A 21279-nucleotide genomic window follows, 5' to 3' on the forward strand; every position below is an offset into this window, starting at 1 on the left:
ATCTGAAAGTAGGCCGTTCAAATCCCGCTGTCAACATAAATATTGTTGATAGAAGAGAGTTCAAATCCCCTTACTTTGATTTTGAGAACTGTTTACGTGTTAAATATAGCTATATCTGTCTGATTTTTGATCAAAAGTAGCAATACTAATCAATTTCTTCTTCAAAAAAAACAAACAACAACCTTTAGTTACCATGAAGGTGAATAAACAACAACTTAATTCATATGAAAAGTACTTTTTACTTTTCAGTCCAGTTAAAAAATGTAGTTCAGTACACAATACACGAAAAAGTAGTGAAGCCAAAATAAAGAATATCTACTTTAACTTGTAGTAAAGTAAAGAAATAGACACATGCATTTTTAAATACAGTACTTTCACTTTTTGTTACCTCCATCACTTTGGACTTGTTAAACTCCATGGTGCGTGTTGGTCCATGGAGGTGAGAGCAGGTCGTGCCCAGGAGCACTGCCCTGTTAGGAGCGCTCATTGTGAGGTCGGCTGTTTATCGCTCCCTTCTCCTCCTGGGTCACATTACAAGGCACCGGCTCCAAACTGCCACAATCCATTAGCATGAATAATGGATCAGCGCTGCTCCTGTGGTTCAGTGTTTCCCAACCACAGGTAAAGGGACAGCACAGGTTTATGGCTGGTATATAAGGGACTAGTGTTGTCACGATACGAACATTTGTTGTTTTACTTGAATTGTACTTTTCAGGGTAGTTTTCAGACGCCACTACTTGAGTAATATTTGTGGTTCCTCTTCCCACTGTGAGAAGATCTAAAAGCGAAAAGACATTTGTGTTTCTAGTGCCGCTCCTTCAGATATGATTTAGTTTGTCTCATTTTTTGCTTATACTTTAAAACAGTGGTGCCCAAACTTTTCTCATTAAGGGCCACATATAGAAACAAAGCTGAGGGACGATCGAGGGCCATAGACTGGTCGCCAATACAGTGAATACTTCAAATCTGTGTTATTATTACAAGTTAGACTGAACCACTAGACCTTTATTCACGCTTACACCCTCAGTGGGACGCATTAAATATTTGATATGGGCTTGTTAAAGTAGATTTTCAGAAATGTACAGTAAAAAGTACTGTTTAAGATAATATGGGCCAATAAACCTGGAAGCTTGAGGGCCAAGAAAAACTGGTCTGAGGGCCACATTTTGCCCGTGGGACACAGTTTGGACATGCTTGCTTTAAAAATACTAGAGTTTGAGCATTGTTTGGTCCTTACATTAACTTGAAATTACAAATCACATATTACACATTACACATATTCTGACAGTCTTAGAGTTACTTAGTCTTCCTTGAGTAGTACTTTCTCCATGTACTTTTCTTTTTTAAACTCATTTCTTGGACTACTGCTTTGTACTTGCACTGGAGTAACATTATTTTGAAGCAACTTTTACTCCAATTTGAAATGTTGATCCAAATGGAAACGTCTTCACTCTTACAACTTTTCATCCAGCTGACAGATTTGAATTTTCCTTTTACTGTGGCTCATACTTGAACGACTAAGGGATAACGCAGACAACAAAGACACTACTTCACCAGCTCCATGTGGTTTATCACGCAGCTGCCCCGTTTACCTCCCATCCCTGCACACTTTAGTACCTGTTGAGTACCTGTCTCTCCACATCCACACACAAAACACACTGGTTATTTTTCATTTACAAGTCTTTCACTGGTAAAACCCCGTCCTCACTCAGCTCACTACTAAACATCCACAGCTCCAGCCGCACACTCGAACAGCTACTTTAACCCGGTTGTTCCTAAACCCTGCACAGCTTTTAGCCGCTCCTCATTTCAGCTCTCTGCAGCAAGTGACTGGAACCACCTAGAGCACACTTTAAACTCAATTTTACAGGATCAGTGCACATGCTTTTAACACTTTTTATATCGTTAATCTGCAAAAGTTTCACTGCCTCATGTTCTGATTCACTGTTTCACATTCAGACTGATTGATGTGCCAGTGTTCTCAACTGACTTAACCTGATAAAATACTGAATATATAAAATAAAAATGTAAAAAACGCTAACCTGTACTTTAGATCTGGTCAGTCCAGATTTCAGTTTTTCGTAAATTCTTCTGAACTTTGAACAGAATCCTATTATTAAATGAGGAATTGCAAATCTAATCAATGCTTGTCCAAAATCGTTCGGCCCTTCGTGAGGACATCTCTATCACAGATGCTTATTCCCATGTTGCTATGGCGATAGCAGCAGCTAACCAGTTTTCCTCATGTAGCCCTGGCAGCTAATTGATATTTATTGCCATGTTATTATTGCTAGAGTCAATAGTCACTTGAGATGTTTAACGTTGATGCATTGGCTCATTTATCTGATTAAGTTGATCACTCATTGGCTAATTACGTTCAACTGTGCTGCCTGGCTGTTCTATGTTTGGAGTGATAAAAATGTAGAACTGTTGCCCTCAGCTATGCAGCTTTGGAATGATGAAAGGTCCTCAAAATGGCGCCTATAAGAGGAAGCTGAAGCCGGTGAAACATTTATTGCGTGCTTTAAAGGTCCTATATTGCGGAAAATTGACTCTTGTTAGAATGTTACCTGCTCAAAAACATATCTGGAGTTGTGTTTTGTTTCATTCACACATGTTTGAGTAACACTTTATTATTAATTTGTCTACATCTCCAAAGCTCAAAATGCTCTGTTCCACCTTGTGATGTCATGAAGTGGTAGTTTTCAAGTTAACCTTTTGTTTAGTAGATTGGAAATTCCAGGGATGAAATGTTTGAAAACACAGTGGATTCCTGTATTACCACATGTTTTCTGTTTGAGAAAAGAACTCAGCCTAAATATGCAGGATTTGTGTGTTAAACGAAACAAAACTCCAAGTCTCTGATGAGGAAACATTATAGCATAGTTCAGAAAATAAGTGTAATATGGGCACTTTAATCTATCGAGAGGTGAAAAGTCCTCAAAATGTCAGCAATAACAGAAGCTGAAACCAATAAAAAGTGTGCTTTACTGTAAGGTTTAAGAGACTGGGAAATTATCTTCATCCTAATCATCAGACAACCTACAAACAAAACAAAACAAAACAGTTTATGGTCTTAATTTAATGTATATTCTGTTTGCATTCCTCTAGAGTAGATATGGTCTTAAGAAATAGTTATTTAATCTTCACCATAATTGACATGGGGGTTACAGTCTTCAAAGTTGATCAAATGTCTCCCTCTTGTGGTAGAAGTACAGCTAAACATCTCCAGCAAAAAGGACATAAACTATATATACCTGTATTTAGATTGATTCGTGTACCGATGAAAGGTCCTATGTGCAAAACTGAGTCATGTGATCCATGTTATAATGCTGTTACCTCTTCAAAAACATATCTGGAGTTGTGTTTTGTGTCATTCATGTTTGAGTAATCCTTTATTATTAGGGTGTCTATATTTTCAAAACTCAAAAGTGCTACTCATTAAGTAGTAGTTTTTAAGTTAAGTTAGTTTAAGTAACTCAATTGTGACCACCTGCTCTGGTTCTCGAAGTAAATTTTTCAGCATTTTTTTTGCCATACACATTTTTTTTTTTAATTCAAACATTAACAGTCCAAAGGCAGCAGGGATGCTGACCAGTGGCTGTTCAGTTCAAAAAACACATTTAAAATGCAACATTTGGCGAAATGCTTTGATAATTTGGCGGTTTATAAAGTTTCAGTAGCAGGTTTTAAATAAAATGAAAGGTATTGTGGTCATTAGTTACCACTTAGATGATTATCCCCGAGCAACCCTTCAAACTTCCAAATTTAAAGACACTTTACTATGTGAAATGAATTCTTGTGAGCTTTAATCCATGTTATAATGCTGTTACCTCATCAAAAACATACTTGGAGTGGTGTTTTGTTTCATTCACACATGTTTGAGTAATCATTTATTATTAGCCTGTCTATGTCTCCGAAGCTCAAAATGCTCTGATCCACCTTGTGATGTCATGAAGGAGTTTTGAATTTAACAGCTGCTTTACCTTTTGTTCAATAAACTGAAACTACCCAAAGCTGAAACTACCCAAATGATTCTAGTGAAGATGTAAGGAGTTTAAAAACACAGTGGAGAACCTGTATTACCACATTCCATCACAAGGTGGAACTGAGTGTTTTCTGTTTGAGGGAAGAACTCGGTCTAAATATGCTAAACAGGTGTGAAACAAAACACAACTTCAGGTGTGTTCCAGATGAGGATACAACATAACAGATCAAAAAACATGAGTAATATAGGCCCTTTAATACTCAAAACCTATGTACTGCATAAACTAGACATAAAAAACAAAGAATTAACATTGGTCTATTCAGATTTTGATCATAGAATATTTGGTGCATTTGGAATAATACATAGCATGCCTCTCTCATTACTTCTACCTTTGTGCATGGCTTAGTTTACATGTGTGCTTTGTGAATATATTATATGGTATATCGTAGCACTTTCTTTTATATCACCATGTGGCCTTATATCTGTGTAATCCCTCAGTCGTCCAGGTAGTGGTCCGTGGGTTTTTACTAGTCTGTGTGTCTTATACTTGTTCTGATACAGCTCAAGATCATTCGACAGTTATTCAGGAGAGGCTCATTTCTGTTCTGTAAATGTGACTTTTTTAGTATCGATACCTGCTCAAATAAGTATCTAGTTTCAATACTCGTTTTAGTATCAATTATGATGGATTCAAAATATATATTCAAGTTATATTATGTTATCTCACTGTTCATTTTAAAGGTACTGTAATGTAATGTTCACTCTTTATTTAGTCATTATATTCAACTATGTAAACTATGTAATCTGCACTAATGTTTGTTCTTGAGTCTTGCAGAAAATGTCTTTTGAGAGTGCAGGATCCCACGGGAAGAAGGTCACTGTGAAACCTAAAACAGAAACATCATGGGAGGATGTTTTGTGGAAAGAGTGACCTTCTGGAAATGCAAAAACTGAATATATTTCTCTGTGAATTTCGTCATATGTTTTTTACCCCCCCCCCCTTTCAGAGTATGTGTATGTAACTAGGGTTCCCTAACTTTAATAAAAGAGGTGAAAGACGGTCTGGGCCCCCAGAGAGGGTGGTGATTTGTAACTGGGGTTTTTTGCCTCTCCGCTCTTTCTCCTCAATATTGAGACAAAATAATCTCTCTTGTCTTCTCTTCTCTTTTGAACTGTAATATAGGTTGTGAACCTATCAGATTAGTATCCGATTTTCGATACTTTTGACTCCTCTAGTTCCCCCGCCTGTTGTGCAGCCATGCAGATCATTATGGAATTGCGCCCCCTGGTGGTAATGCTGCTGTTAATCTGTTAAACCTCATTATCTGTTTGGTAAACTGGATAACAGCCACCTCTAATCAGAGAGTTCAGCTCATGTGAAGCACGCAACCAGTCAGTGCTGGAAGTCCAGTGTTACATCTTCATGGTTTTCACTCAGCTCACCCAGAGACAAGGTCCAATACACAGCTCTGTGCAGGATAACCATGTTTTTTAACAACCATTTAATAGTTCTACTAATGGACAAGAGCTGCAGCTAACAAACAGGATACATGTGCTGAGGGATAATTAACATTATTTCTGATTAATCGATTACCTGTTTAGACTGTGACAGAGAACATGTAAAAGGCTGAGAATGAATAAAAAATAAAAAAAACTGTTTGCAGACTGTTTAAGAGTGTAGTCACATTTAAGAGTGTAGTCACATTTGTGCAGTACCCTCTTTGGACTGAAATGCTCAAATACAGCTGTATGCATATATTCTGTATGTATTTAGACAGATGGTTAGGCTCATATATAGACATCGGTCTCTGCTGGGTATATTTACAAATAACATAAGGTGAAGTCAGGTAAATTGGTCCACTTTCTGGTAAATTACCTGGGACAATTTTAGGCAATGTTTGGCATTGAATGATTTATACATACATACTTTTGGGCTACCCTGTATACATATGGCACGGTTCAATTCACCCAAAGACTAAGGTAAACTGAGCCACCATCACATTGTTCATTTTTAAACACTATAGGTTAGGTAAAGAGACTACATTACATGTAGGGGTTCTTGCTGTCACAACATGCACTGCATATCATTCATGTAGCTGTAAATTTATTTTATATTTAGTTATGAAGCTTATAGTTTTCAAGTTCAATATTCCTGCCAGTGCATTGTCACTATTCTGCTCTGCGGGCGAATCTGATGCTTGGCTCCACCCACACCACTTAAATGTTTTTGTTGTTTTTTTGTTAAATACAAATTACACAACACACAGATACACTTTGCACACACTGGGAATATTTAAAGAGATGGAGGACTCAAACCTTATGTGGCTCATTTCACCTAATTCCTCAATTTACCTGACTTCTCCCATATTCCTTGTTTTAAGACAGGCAAAGCAAGATTTATATTGAAAATACATTTTCCCAGAACATGCAGGTTTTGGAATCTGTGTAGAGTCCAGATAATTACTTTATTAAAGTAGTTATTAATTGCTTAACTTGTTTCTGCCTTAGGCAATAGTTTATTACACCAAGACCAGTGGACTATTCTCATAAGTCATGGTTTTCAAGTTACTTCAAGTCCATAACTCACCTCTCCAGTACAGGACAGAGACGAAGGGCCCCGGTCATGCTCCTGAGATTGTGGCTCCCTCTGGTGGACAAATTGTGGAAAGAGGACGACAGCGCGAGACCTCCCTCCCGCTAAGAACCCACTCAAGAGGATTTACCTCCTGAGACCCGTGGGGCTGACTGCACTTGACCACTGCAGCCGCTCATTTGGGGGCAGTCTGCTGGTTATTTGTGGACTTACACTGATAGGCCTAATGCATTTAGACAGACTTATCGAACAGAACATAATATATGGGGTCTTGTGTGATAGGAAGTAATATTAACCCAGGTTAAATGAGGAATTAAAAAACAAACAAACAGTAATGGTTCTGAGTCTATTGATGAACTGTAAAGAGATCACAGATTTAGTTCCAATCAGTTTTATTTATGCAAAAGACAAGAACAATAACAGATTAACATGTACAATTTTTCAAAAACATTTAGTTAAGAAATCATTTATCCTGTGGTGTAAAGTGTGTATACATGAGGCTGGAGGTTTTACATAACACCAAGTGCTCTTATGTAAACAGTTGTGCTTTGTGGCGGCAATATGTTTCCAACACTAATTTAGTTTTAATATTTAAGTATCACATTATTCATGTAAACTTGAGGCAACAGCAACCAAACTTCAACATGAAAACCCCACCCAGTTGTATAATGGGGCTCCATTGGCCTGTGTGTGTGTAAATCCGTTATCTCTTTAGGCGCACTCCTTCATTGGTTGGCGGTGACGACAATCCCGAGACGTAGTCCCGCCCACCGAGCGGATCAAGTTTGAATGAACAACAGCAGTCTGATCTGGAGCTGCTAGTTGCTTTTGCAGTAATTATTAAAAGTGAGTATCATACCAGGGCACGGAGATCCAGGATGGATATGAAGAAAAGAATTCACCTCGAGTTGCGGAACCGCACTCCGTCAGACGTAAGTTGGCCGCTCGGCTGCTTCTGTTACCGTTACTCCGCTAATGGAGATCCTTTCGTGTGATGCCTTGGCGTGGAGATACAAAGTTTCTTCCAAGTTGAAGATGATGAAGACGTGGGCTCGGGTTGTTGCTAATGTTGTAGCGTGTTTAGCTCGATGTACAGGTAGTACAGGTGGGAGAGCTGAACTTTAGAGCGACCCGAACCCCGCGTCTTTTATGTGCACTTTGAGAATGCAGCACCGCGTTTATGCCAGCGGTATAAACACGGCACACACACACACGGAGCTGTACGTCCACGGCCGTGCACACATCACTGCACTTTAACCACAGAAAGCCTATTTCGCACAGTTCGGTGTTTACACGTATGCTTTGGTCCGAGAGTACCCGAGTCAGTCTGAGCTGTGCACTTGGCGCCCGAAGGATGCGGACTCTCAAAGTCATGAAATTATCGTCGGCGCATAAAGAGCAAAGACGAGCATTACTGTAGTAAAAACTCCCATTAGAGCCGTGTACAGCCGCTGTGTGCGCGGGGGGCTCGTTTATGTAACACAAGCCCTAGACGCGGGGGGCAGCGGGCAGTGCAGGGAGCCTAGAGCCGGAGTCCGTGCATGCTGTGCCCGCAGAGGCCCAGAGAAAGCACCGCTAACACGCCACAAGGCTGAGCTCGGACCTGGGAGCCATATGTGACCGTATTCGACCGCGCAATTGATACTATTTGAGAAAACTCGGCTGTTCCGTCGAGGTTCTCGTCGTCTGTGGCCTGTGAGCGCCATCCAAAGCGAAAACAAATTCTCGCCGTGTTGTTGTTCTAGTTTTCCATAACTAGGACAAGCCGCCATTTTACTGAGAAACAAAGGCTGTTCGAAATACATCGAAACCCGCGTTTCTTCGACACAAATGACGAAGGATCCTTCATACCTTTTATAAATAGATGTCTATACACGCCATCAATCCATTCGTCAACTGTTTAGCGCGAGCAACAATGAAAGGTTTGCCTGGCAGCTATCTAATCGGCTTTACCGCCCCTCCTACTCCAAATGACCCTGTGCACGACTCGTAGCTCTGTTTGGCTCGCACTTGTTTTCACTAATGTGCATCTGCGCTCTTCGCAGCCATCCACACTCCGTCTCAAAGCCGTGTGTGAGCCATGGACACGCAAACAAGGCTCTGGATAATAACATATTGTCTTAAATATACCCAAATGATACGGCGTAAACTCTTAAACCTAGCTCTACTCTAAGCGCTGCATTGTATGTCGTCTTCGGAATATTAGGCCTATATTTCTTACAGTTCCGTTCCGAGCTGCTGATTGGCTGAAACGAGCTCGTGGCCACTGAACCAAACGTTTGTTATGGTGCAGAGAAGAAAAAGTCATCCGCCAGATTAAAAATGCCCTACTACAAAAATCTGTGCATATGAGGCATATTATCTAGTTTATATAAAGCTTAAACAGCTAATATAGGCTACTGGGGGTTATTTTAACCACTATTATGTATTTATCTGTGGGGGACAGTGCATGCTAATGAACATACTGACATACATGCTGTATAAACACCGGTTTGAGCCATTACATTTATTGTCCCACATTTTCTCTCAAACACTGTCATTCATACACTTCAACTCTGGAAGCAAGGTTTGTGAAATGTCTTGCCCAAGGACACAACAACAGTACACATTTAAGCACTCTGACTGCTGAGCCATTCTTACCCCTGATATGATTATGCACATTATTTAGCCTTAACACATATATTACATAGACATCCAAAATGTCATTGTATTATTTCTCTTATCCACAGGTCAAAGAACTTGTTCTAGACAACTGTCGTTCAAATGAAGGGAAGATCGAGGGTCTGACGGATGAATTTGAGGAGTTGGAATTTCTAAGCACAATCAATGTCGGTCTGACAACAGTCGCCCACTTGCCCAAGTTAAATAAACTCAAAAAGGTGAGTGTTTATGCTTGTCCAATAGAGTTTTTATTGGTTAAAGCTAATCACAAAAATATTACATTGTGATACAGTTATTTTATGATAAATTTAAACGTTAAAGGGGTTTGTATGCAAACCATGTTTTTGGTTTACAGTCTACTAAGTTTCATCTTATCTGAATTTGCACATAACTGACTGTGGTTCTTTGCCAGCTTGAACTCAGTGACAACCGGATCTCAGGAGGGTTGGAAGTCCTGGCAGAGAAATGCCCCAACCTCACACATCTCAACCTCAGCGGCAACAAGATTAAAGACCTCAGCACAATAGAGCCATTGGTAAGCCTCAATCCTGCACCCCACGCCCAAGGCCAGAAGCACCATACATGTCTAAGTATATTCTACAAGGCCTATCTTTACTGATTAGTGTAAGTGTAGTCTGGCAGGTCAGCCTCCTCCTTTCTTTTGGGAAGCTCAAGAGGCCCTCCTTAAAGCAAATCACTCTGCACTTTGAAACTTTTCTGGTGATTGTCCACAGCCTGTTTGTGTCTGTAAAAATGTTATTGCTTTGCCTGGAATGTTTCACTGTGTGGCATTTTACTCAATAACTCCATGAAAAGAAGTATTTGACACCAACAGGCCAAGTTACTAGTCAGGTCTGTGAAGAGGTGACCACACTCACGGGAAAAAAAATGAATGTATTGCAAGATTTTTATTTTTTGCAGTAAAGATACCCGTAACTGAATACATGTAAGATAGATAAATTTGGTGTTATAATGTGGCCTGTCACTTTCTTTCTTTCTTGGACCAACCACCAGAAAAGTTACATAATGTACCTTTTTAAAATATGTTTATACATTGAAATATTATAAATTGCCTCTGATTAATAATGTTTAAAGCATCACCTGTTGTCCAAATCACGTCTTTACTTGGACTAAAGTAGGACTAACCAAAAGTAAACCAAGTCTAAAACAAAACCAAAAGGACTTTCAACAACACCTGATTGAATGTGGTGTGTCTTTGTCCTTATTTCCTCTGACAGAAAGAGCTGAAGACCCTGAAAAGCCTCGATCTGTTTAACTGTGAAGTGACAAACCTGAACGAGTACAAAGATAACGTCTTCAAGCTGCTGCCTCAGCTCACTTATCTGGACGGCTACGACAAGGACGACAAGGAAGCGCCCGACTCAGACGCAGAGGTGTATGCTGAGGGGCTGGACGATGACGAGGATGATGAAGATGGTAAAGCACTCCATAATATGCATTGTAATAATAATGTTTTATGTAGTGATTTTCCACACGCTCAAAGACACTTGACATGATTTTTGTGCACATTTCAGTCATTCCACACTCATAGGTGTTAAGTTACTATTGTAGCCACAGCTGCCTAGGCGAATGAAGCGAGGCTGCCAATCTGCTCCCCCGACCACCTCCTTTCACTTAGACACTACTGCACATTACTGCACATTACTGCACATTACTGCACACTACTGCACACTACTGCACATTACTGCACACTACTGCACACTACTGCACACTACTGCACACTACTGCACACTACTGCACACTACTGCACACTGTGTCTTGATCAAGGCATGAATTGTACCACCAACCTTTGAGTTGGTGAATGAGTGCTCTTGACATTGAGCTATTTATTTATTTATTTATTTATTATTATTATTATTTTTAATAATTAAATGTATTATTATCACCAAGATTCAGTTCACAGGGAGTTGGCATACTGGTTTGGCAGTAGAGAAAACAAATTATTAAACTATTATAACCATGTACTTCGGATTATGTTTATAGAGGTTGAAACTACAGGGTTAGCAGCTTTCTATACATGATAAGGTTTGAGACAGATGGGATTTTTGTTCACTATATTTGTTATTTGCAACAATTCAAACTAAATGTATTGCATTTGATTAGAGCCATGTTCTGCCCTAAATTCTATGCATATTCTATTCTATGTTAAACAAATGTTTGTAGCATCTTAACTTATTACCACACTTTCTGTCTTCATCAGATGTAGATGAGGAGGAGTATGATGAAGATGCAGCTCCAGGAGATGAAGAGGAGGAGGAAGGAGAGGAGGATGAAGAGGAGAACGAGGAAGAGGAGGAGGACGACCTCAGCGGAGAGGTCAGGGCCATCTATACACAAAGCTGCACATTACACATATGGTCACACTGTATTCATGTTCACAAAATCCCAATCAGTTTATCCACAGAAGTGATCTGGATCAGTACAGGCTGATCAATATACTGTTTCAATGCAGATCTGACATGTCTCTGGTTGCCTGTCCACAGTCTTCTCCCACATACAGGTCCTATGTTACACAAAACTGACTCTTGTGGCTTGAAGCCATGTTATGACGTGGTTCCCTCATCAAAAATATACCTGGAGTTGTGTTTTGTTTCATTCACACGTGTTTGAGTTAAACTTTATTATTAGTCTGTCTACATCTCCAATGCTCAAAATACTTTGTTCCACCTTGTGATGTCATGTAGTTTTCAAGTTAACAGCTCCTTTTACCTTAAATTCAGTGCAGATTGTCAATTCCACAGCTGAAATCTTCCAAATGATTCTAGTGAGGTGTATGGAGTTGGAGCACTTCCTGTATTACCACATGACATCACAAGGCAGAAAAGTGTTTTCCATTTGAGAGAAGAACTCAGCCTGAATATGTAGGATTTCTATGTTAAACAGACTCCAGGTATGTTTTTGATGAGGAAACAACATTATAACATAGATCAGAAAATGACATAATACCCCTGGCATAATGGCCCTTTAAGTATGGCTTCATTAGTATCCTCTGTATCAGGAAAAGATATAGTTTTATGGACAGAATCAGAACATTATAACAAACATGGAGGTAGTATGAATGAATAGGTTTTACTTTGATGGCATTTAGTGATGAATGTGCACCTCTGCACTCTCTTCCGCTCTCTCCCCCTCTCTCCCCCTCTCTCCCCCTCTCTTGTAGTTTGCCTATTTAAAAAGTGATCAGTGTACATTTATAGTGTGATGCTCATGCCACATCAAACCTAAACTGTCTATGCAACTTAATGCCGGCTTCTACTTTTTAAATTTTTATTTAGACTACCTGCGCCCTCTGGTGGAGACAGTGGCACCCTCCCTGAGGAGGGTCTCATCAATAATCCCATGCCTTTCTAAATATGTGTGTAGAGGTTTAAACTACTGAGTTATATTTTTTTAAATTAAGCAGAATATTATGTTGTTTGGAGAGGAAATTATTTTACTTACAATTTCAGTTAAATTTGGTATTTCTTGCAATGCATCTTGCGATTCTACTTACTTCCAGCACCTCCTAAAGGGACTATATTCTGATTTTACAGGAGGAAGAAGAGGAGGACCTGAATGACAGAGAAGTTGACGACGAGGATGATGATGGTAAGTGTATCTATTAAAGTCATATTAGCTTTAAAACTGTATTAAAGTAGATCTAATCTGTAAGTTGTATTTAGAGTGATTCACGCATGTTTGAGTGATCTTTATTCTCCTGTATTGAAGACATCATTGCTCCAATCAACTCCAATTTTCACTGCCCACTCTGTACTTTCTTTGCTCCTCTCCAATTTTATTTTATTAATCAGTGATACATGTAGGATTTGGAAATGCTGCATAGTCCTTTTGGTACAAATGCAAAAAAAATCTGCTACTCACTAGTGTAATCTGCAGCTGTCCATTGAAGGTGTCGGAGCGTGGAAGTCAGCAGAGTTTTCCTAAGTCATTCTCAATGAATATTGTGATTTAATATGCTGAAGGTATAACATAATGATCCACAGATGTGAGATTAGAACTATATAGCAGACACAAGCACAGTATGTCTTGGTAAAGGTTTTTAAATGTGGCTAATGCTTGTGTGCGCAGAGGAGCGAGGGCAGAAGAGGAAACGGGACCTGGACGAAGAAGGCGAGGATGATGACGATGACTGAAGCTGCGGCTGGACTCTGGCTGTGCTCTGGCTGTGCTCTGTTTGAACTGTACCTCCCGGTCACGCCCCAGCAGCCCCGGTGTAATCCCCCTTTCATATTGCAGTAGGCGAGTGTTGGTTTTTATGTTCTTGGCCAGTCAGGTTAGAAGGGCTCGCCTGCACTGCAAAAATATGATATCTACATGAGGTCAAATCACTTCAGAATTCTTGATTTGAGTTGTATTAACTAGTTTAGATTGGTTTACTTATTGGATCTAGTTTAATTTTTTTTATGTATCTGCAACTTCTTTGTTTCAAAATACATTTTCTGCCATTGGGACAGTAAAATTGCAGATAAGATAGACTGGTAGATTCCAGAAGAGAAGACTGGCAGACATCTTTTCTTATTTCAAGATTTAATTATGTCGAAACCAGTTACAAATTACTTAAATCAGGTTAACTAAACTAAGTCCTAAAGTAGGCTATTATAAACCTTTGGATTTTGACTGTAAGAGTAAAGAATAGAGTAGCATACATTTCTGAAATATTCCCAAAAACATTGCTACAAAAATGAGTAAATGTATCTAAATTGGTTAAAATCACTCAAAAAGATTTAATTCTGAATACAAGTTACTTTAAGTGATGCAGATATATTTTTTGCAGTGTGGACCTGTACCTTTGATTCTCCCGTGTCCCAGTCTTTACGGTCCACCTTTAAACTCTTTGTGGACACCAGTTTTGTAATATCAAATATTAGCAAAACCTTTTTAAGAGTTTTAGTTTGTTTTCTCACCAGTTGTGTAAGAGCAGTTTCTGATGACTTCTGTATTTTAAGGCTTCCCTTCAAAAAGGAAAAGTAAAGACAAAAAAAAAAGTATATAAGAGTGCATGTCTATTACATTTCAAAGTCAACTACTGGATTTCATGTGCGGCTGTCTTCTCCTCGTCTTAAACTTATTTTTGCATTGTTTCTTTTTAATGTAACTTATGTGTGTAGTGTCACCAGTATGCCAACACTGCAAAAACCACTATCTACACAGGTTTAGATGACTTTTTCTAGTTTTGAGTAGTTTTAAAAAGCCAAAATTGATTTATTACTTTATTTTGACACTATTCAAAACTGGTTTCAATATAATTTGTCTTATTTAAAGGAATAATCATCATCTGTGGAGATTGAGGTTTACATACATGAGTCTATTTTCATCTACTTTTTAATTAGATCCAAATTAACAGTTTGGATCCACAATAATGCATTTTATACTTACATTTTTTTCAAGTAGCAGCCATAAAGAGGAGCTACTTGCGTTGTCTGCTCAGTATTTAAACTTAGAATACTTGACTTGTTTTACTTTATCAATTTAAACTAGTTGGAACTACTCAAATTTTTCCGTTTTGAGATTGCAGTCATGTTAACCTGCCGTAGTCGTTTGTTTTTGCAGTGCATGCTCTGCTGTCCTGGTGTGAATCTTGTACTCTACCCTCACAGGGCGTATTTTTAGGAATGTCTGCCCTTATCGAAGCCCCTCCCCCTCTCCGCCCTCAGCTTTGATAGTTCGGGAATTACGTGTTCTTGTAAATAATGACCAAATCTATTTTTTTGTATTCTCTTTGATGACGGCAGACATTTTAACACCACAACTGAGGTCGAACTTGGAATTGTAATATGATGTTAAATATGTATGCTGCTTTATCTACTATACGCAGTGTGACATTTCTGGAATTTGAGAAGAACTTTGTATGCATTATGTTTCCATGACGACGACATGCTCAGCGTTAGACTCTCGTACTTGTTTTCCTCATGTTTTTCCCCGACACACCCGTGACATTGTTTGTTTGAAGTTGTGGTAGTGTAGAGGAGATAGGAAAGGAGGTTACAAAGGCAGCATTTGAAAAATTTATTGTTTCAAAGTGTAATCTCTGGAAAAATTGTCAGTTATTGGGAATATGTTTTCACTCTTCTATGTAATGGTCAGATTGGCCTACCTCAGTGACTTTACACTCTGTTCAACCCACTGTCATTAGTCCAAATGATGTTTCTTTTCCCTCGCATTCACTTCAATAAATCCCTTTTATATATGAAGTCCGCAGTCTTTCCGCACACCGCAGGGGCATTCGGGGACACAGTGCAGCTGAAGCAGGAAGCACATGGAGAGCAATAACCAAGCGCACGCATACAAAACAAAACAAAGCAAGTCCATATCTCCAGCACTAATTGTTTCCAAATATTTCAAAGTCGTTCAGTTGCGATGGCTTTTAAGTCTCTGTACACACTTGTGCAAACATTACAATCATCACATGTGATCAGTCCAAAATGACACACATCTGTTCATACACTCCAAAACCTACGGCCTCTACACTGTAAAACACATCACCGTGTGCAGGGCTTGACTTATCTAACAGTGGAGATGTTCGTGTCAAGCCCTGTTTACAAACTGGAAAGTGATATTCCGGGAGTGTTAAGTTTGGAATAAAGTTGTATGTGGAATTTGTAACCATTAAGACATTCAATTAATACTGCTGCAATTTTCCTGTCTTAAAAAACTAGTTCATTTTAGACGTTTTGCAGTGGTCCGAAGTTACTCCTCACTTAACTTATGCATTTGTTTTCAGAAACCAGAGTGGAGTTTAGCTGTCACTGTAAAGCTAACAGCAGCTAGTATGCTAACCATGCACTTACTGATTATTGGACAAGTACACAGCAGACTTATTTTGACCTCAAGAGCTGCTTCTACAATATATCTGTACTGCGCAAATACATGGAAAAAAATGGGTGCAGGACTTTAGATTGCGATGACATTACAAATCCATAAATGTTCACCAATTTGTGCTTTTATTAGTTGTTACTTCGAATTGTTTAAGTTACTTTATGTTACTTTTAAGAAGAGAAGCCAAATGTGTCCTTCGCCAGAAAAGGCTCATAGTGCAACATTACGTAAGCTGCAAAATGTAAACTAAATATTTCAAGTTAAAACGACTTGAATCACACATCAAAATACATTTCGTTACACTTAAGAAAAAAAAAAAAACAACCATCAAAATAAGAAAGTTGAATGATATTGTTGCTTGAATGATGTTAAAAAAACTATTCCATTGGTAGATAACTTGTCAAGTCAAATCTATTTTAAAAAAAAGTTTAATTTGAACTTTTTTTCAACCTAGAAATTACTTTTTGCAGTCAATTTGGTAGGTTACTTGTGCTTTACCAGCTGTGCTCATAAAGACTTCAGATTTATTCCACATACAACTGTCCCAAAATATCACTTCATGCTCTCACTGTCACATTCTTCTCACACTTTTCTCCACGACTTTTCCCAACACATCAGAGTAGAAAAGGACAACGGCACAATTAACAGCAAAATATCAACACATGACTTTCTCTCAGCATCATTCAGCCAAAGCATCAAAAATAGTCAACTTACAATTAATACAAAAACATTGGGATTAACAAATATACAAGGTTATTGGCTAAAAACATGGAAAAATAAATAGAAACGAATACTTTACACCTCCTGTATCGTCAAAAGTAGCCCTCAGTAAAAACTAGCAACACTTAGAATATCCATAGATAACCGTAGTCCATTTTAATATCAGAACGCAGGGCCGTTTGTGGCTTTAAGGGGGGCCCACGTGCAAGATGCTCCGTATGGGGGCCTCTAGCTAGATATAGATTCAGATAAAATGAAGCTAAAATAAAACGAAGATGTAAAGTAATGAGGCTGTATGAATTAAGAATTATAATTGAAGGCCAGTTGTTATATTATGCTAAATTATTTAACAAAGTGCTTATGAAATTAAATCAAATGTTGTAACTGCAATTGATAATAATAACAAAACATAGATTCCGTTTAAAGAAGACCTATCGTGTTTGTGTCTGCTGATTTTTGCGGTGCCCAATGGGAGCGGAGTTAACGTTGCCATAAACACCATCACAACAAATGAGCCTCTTATGCCTAGCTGCACATCATATTAGCAAGTAGTGGATTTTTTTTTTGTTTATTTGCACCAAAATGACTACACGACGCTGCCGAATCCTACACGTATCAGCAATTCTAAAAATAAAACTGAAGGTTGAGGTAAGTACATAGCAGTGTGCCGACGGTGGTGGATTAGAGCAATGACGTCGTGAAAAGAGGAGAAAAAGATTACTCAAACATGCAGGAAACACTATAAAAACAACTTTGAGACTGTGAATAAGAAAATGAAATGCCTATAACATATGGGTAAAAGCTTTAAAAAGTCAATTTTGCATAATAGGTCTGCTTTAACAGTCGTCTTCTTCTTGAGGCCCCCTTGTAGCTTATGGGCCCCCGTGCGCGTACTCAGCCTGCTTAAAGCTAGAAACGGCCCTGACAGCAAAGGACCTGAAAACAAAGGATATTAGCAGCTAGTGAAAGGTGATGCTAAATCCATAAATGTGTTTGGTGCAAGCGTTTGATGTCGGCCATTTTGAGTATACCGCAGCAGAGACTAAGGCTTAGGGCGGAAGAACAGGAGCCAGTCTTTCTCCTCCATTTTGCTTCCAAAAGGCGGCGAGGAGGACAGAGTTTGGGACATGTCAGAACAGTCCATGGCCCTCGTATTGCCACATAAATAACAGGAAAGGCAAAGTGGCATTTTACAATATCTGGCAAAATGTACAGTGAAAATTAGAAAAACAGAAGCTAACATTGCATTAATACTAAGAAGTCGTCGTTGCCAGTACTGAGCACGTGTGGAGTAGTCGAGTCTGATGTCACAAGTACAAATGGTTACCAGTTCCATATACAGTTGGATACAGCAGAAACAGGGGCTTATGACATAATGTGAACCCATCCGTGCCATTGGTCCTGGGTCACTTAAAAACTCTATACAGACTACACGTGGGAGGGGCTGGGATGTCATTACCAGATTTGGACTCTTTGGTGATGTGTCTTTTAACTGATTTTAGTCTTAAATAATGTAATATGTTCACTAGTCACAAGTACGTCTGTTTAAATGCAATACTTTTAATAAATCAGTATCTTACAAAAAGGATCAATCTTGCTTAATATGATTAGTAGTCGACAGAGGGACCGATGGCGCGTACTGGTAGCCTTCCTTCTGTCAGTCTACCCCAGGGCAGCTGTGGCCGTAGCAGTAAGTGACCACCACTGAGTATGGAGTGAATGAATAAGAACTATATCAATTCAACACAATTACTTAGTTAGATTAATGGTATGATCTGAAGTTCTCCAGCCTGGAGTTTACACTGTCCTACAAAGAACTAGGAATTTAATATATTGGTGAAGTATTTAACTGTAAAACGTGTTATTTCTTCATTGACAACTGGCCTAAACCGGGCTTCAAATCAGGAAGACAAGTCGAAATCAGGTAATGGCATGTCCCAAAGGCAGGGGTGGGCCCAGAACTGTGGGAGGTTAAACTCCATTGGGGCTGATGTTCTTCAGGTGGTTAAGGAGTTGAATGTCTGATGTTCTTCAGGTAATCAAGGGGCAAAGGTCAGACGTTCTACGGGTGGTCGAGGGGTCAAAGGTCATACGATACTCTTCAGGTTGTAGAGGTCAGACTCCGTTGGAGCTAATGTTCTTTGGGTTGTGGAGGTGTGAAAGGTCAGATGTTCTTCAGCTTGTTTAAGAGTCACGGGAGTCAAAGGCCAGACTACATTGGGGCTGACGTTCTTCAGGTTGTAGACGGGTCACAGGGGTCAAAGGTCAGATGTTCTTCAAGTTGTTTAAGGGTCACAGGAGTCAAATGACAGACACCTTTCGATCTGGCATCTTCAAGTTGTAGAGGGGTCACAAGGGTCAAAGGTCAGACGTTCTTCAGGTTGGTTAGGGGTCAAAGGTCAGACTCCGTTGGGGCTGACGTTCTTCAGGTTGTTGAGCTCCAGCTCCAGCTGTCGTATTCTCACGTCTTTAGAGGCCAGCTCGTCCTTCAGCCTCCTCAGCTCCTCCTGCTGCCTGAAGAACATCCGTAGCATCTGCACACAGGGAGGACATGGTCAACCAGGTCTAATCTACATCAAGTTACTCTGCCAACAAGCCAGTGCAGGGCCCTAGAGTAAATTTAAAGTAAAAAATGTCAATGTTAGAATGTCATTACTTCCTCAAAAACATGCAAGGAGGTTTAGTGTTTTGTTTCATTCACACATGTTTGAGGAACTCTTTCATATTTTTTTGTCTACGTCTCCAAAGCTCAAAATCCTCTATTCCACCTTGTGATGTCATGTAGTGGTAGTGTTCCATTTGTTCAATAGAGATGACATGACATCACAAGGTGAGACAGAGTGTTTTCTGTGAATGAAACAAAACACAACATCAGGCATGTTTGTGATGAGGAAAAAATGTTATAAGAGAGATCAGAAAATATTGTATGCGCCCTTAAAAGTGCACTATGTGAATTTTCTGGTGGGGTTGTCACCTGACTCCATGGAGATCTTACTGTTTTGCCCCTAATGCTTCACAGTATGGCATTAAACTTAACTATCTTATAATTATTCACTTTCAGATGTTTTTATAGCTCAATAAATACATGCATTCTTACTGTGAGCTGGGTCACTTCTCCACAGATCTGACCAGTAACTTGGCTTGGTGGCGTTCACCTGCTTGTCTTAATAGAAATAGCTATACTGTGGAACATTATTGACCTTAATCCGACCCACCCTTTTTTGCCATAAATGCAACTAAACTGCACTTTCTTTGTAGTGGCACTTCCATTAATTTTATTGAATGAGAATTTGGGTAAAGTTTTGCCCCTAAATCTGATCTAAAGCAGGTTGACATGTTCCAGATGTTCAATGTTAATGTGACCAACAAGTCAACACTGCAGCAATTCTGTGGGAGACTTTAAAGTGCCTCTGTAGTCCTTATTGAATTTACTGTCAAGATCAGCAGCCCCGTGCAAAATAATACAACCTGAATGACGATGGCAGGGTGCACAGAAACTTCTGAAATAGGGTGAATAGACAAGGTAATTTCATCTCCATGGAAACAAACATTTAGCAGAACTTCCATCAGAAAAGTAGCATAATTCACCTTTAAGAGGTCTTACTTAGCAACTTTATAGAGACAGACACACTTCTCATTAGTTCAGATACAATAGAGTCTGAGTCTGAGTCTTGTTCATTCAATATTATTTCCATGTTGATTTGTAATGAATGAGTTTGTCTAACGAACAGCAGTGGAATTGATGGTTGTAGTTTACACATTTATATTGTGCTGACAGAACTTCAATCAGCAAGTCCATAGTCTAATACTTAAGACTGTGGAATGAAGTGTTACATTGATTTATCCTTATCAGATGCATATTCTTTTAATACACCCAGAGCCACAGAGGAGCAGATCCCGCAGTGTGGTCTCGGTGTTGGGGGAGTGGCATAGCGCCTGCACAATAATGTGATTTTAACAATGAGGGATAGTGATGACAATTATCCTATTTTATCAACATCCTTATGAATGTTTATGTATTCAGATTATTATTGTTTTCAACCAGACAGAAAACGTCTTTTGTGTTTGACTGATAAAACAGTTGAATTCACAAACACCTTTCTTTATCAAGAATTATGATTTGTAACATTTACTATTTCGATATTTAATCTGGGAGACTGATGGAGATGCACACAGTGATGTTCAAATACTGACATTTTACAACAAGCAAAACAAGAAATAAAACAGTTTAGGAAATACACGTTGTCTACAAAAAGGTCAAATCCAGTGCAAAATGTCAGTACTTTTCCCCCATCTTTTTCTGTTTTTTGAGGTGTCCTAGTAGGCAATATGCAAGTAGCCTATGCTCTCATTAGAATAAAAATCCAGGTGCAGGTGCTGCGGTTTAGGTGGTAAAGATTCCAATCAGGGAGAGTCCTTTTAGGTTTAAACCAACTGGATTTCAGCATGGAAACTGGCAACACAAATGAGACACTCATGT

At 39.1% G+C, this 21279-nt stretch overlaps 2 protein-coding genes across 4 annotated transcripts in view; one reads left to right on the forward strand and one right to left on the reverse strand.

Annotated features, from left to right (window-relative positions):
- The first annotated feature begins 7252 nt into the window (after positions 1 to 7252).
- Positions 7253 to 15454, forward strand: anp32a (acidic (leucine-rich) nuclear phosphoprotein 32 family, member A). The gene is made up of 7 exons (XM_033987148.2): positions 7253 to 7513; positions 9311 to 9460; positions 9655 to 9777; positions 10481 to 10679; positions 11464 to 11579; positions 12797 to 12851; positions 13332 to 15454. The coding sequence occupies exons 1-7, from the start codon at positions 7460 to 7462 to the stop codon at positions 13394 to 13396; spliced, it is 762 nt and encodes a 253-aa protein (XP_033843039.1). The 5' UTR covers positions 7253 to 7459; the 3' UTR covers positions 13397 to 15454.
- The window catches only part of coro2ba (coronin, actin binding protein, 2Ba), an 87117-nt gene continuing 81092 nt past the window's right edge, over positions 15255 to 21279 (reverse strand). For 2 of the 3 annotated variants that reach the window (XM_055231601.1, XM_033991749.2), the window contains exon 12: positions 15255 to 19333. In XM_055231601.1, the coding sequence (XP_055087576.1) occupies positions 19199 to 19333 (135 nt within the window). In that variant the 3' untranslated portion in view covers positions 15255 to 19198. The remainder of the gene's footprint in view (positions 19334 to 21279) is intronic. The other variant, XM_055231602.1, reaches the window with a different exon arrangement.

The sequence above is a fragment of the Periophthalmus magnuspinnatus genome, chromosome 3 (assembly GCF_009829125.3).
Source record: "Periophthalmus magnuspinnatus isolate fPerMag1 chromosome 3, fPerMag1.2.pri, whole genome shotgun sequence".
In the NCBI taxonomy this organism is placed as follows: domain Eukaryota; kingdom Metazoa; phylum Chordata; class Actinopteri; order Gobiiformes; family Gobiidae; genus Periophthalmus; species Periophthalmus magnuspinnatus.

Excerpts from the sequence above, each read along its gene's own strand:
- anp32a (XM_033987148.2), top strand. The coding sequence starts at position 7,460 with ATGGATATGAAGAAAAGAATTCACCTCGAGTTGCGGAACCGCACTCCG. Across the intron at positions 11,580-12,796 it reads AGGACGACCTCAGCGGAGAG|GAGGAAGAAGAGGAGGACCT; the intron begins GTCAGGGCCATC and ends CTGATTTTACAG. Across the intron at positions 12,852-13,331 it reads TGACGACGAGGATGATGATG|AGGAGCGAGGGCAGAAGAGG; the intron begins GTAAGTGTATCT and ends TTGTGTGCGCAG.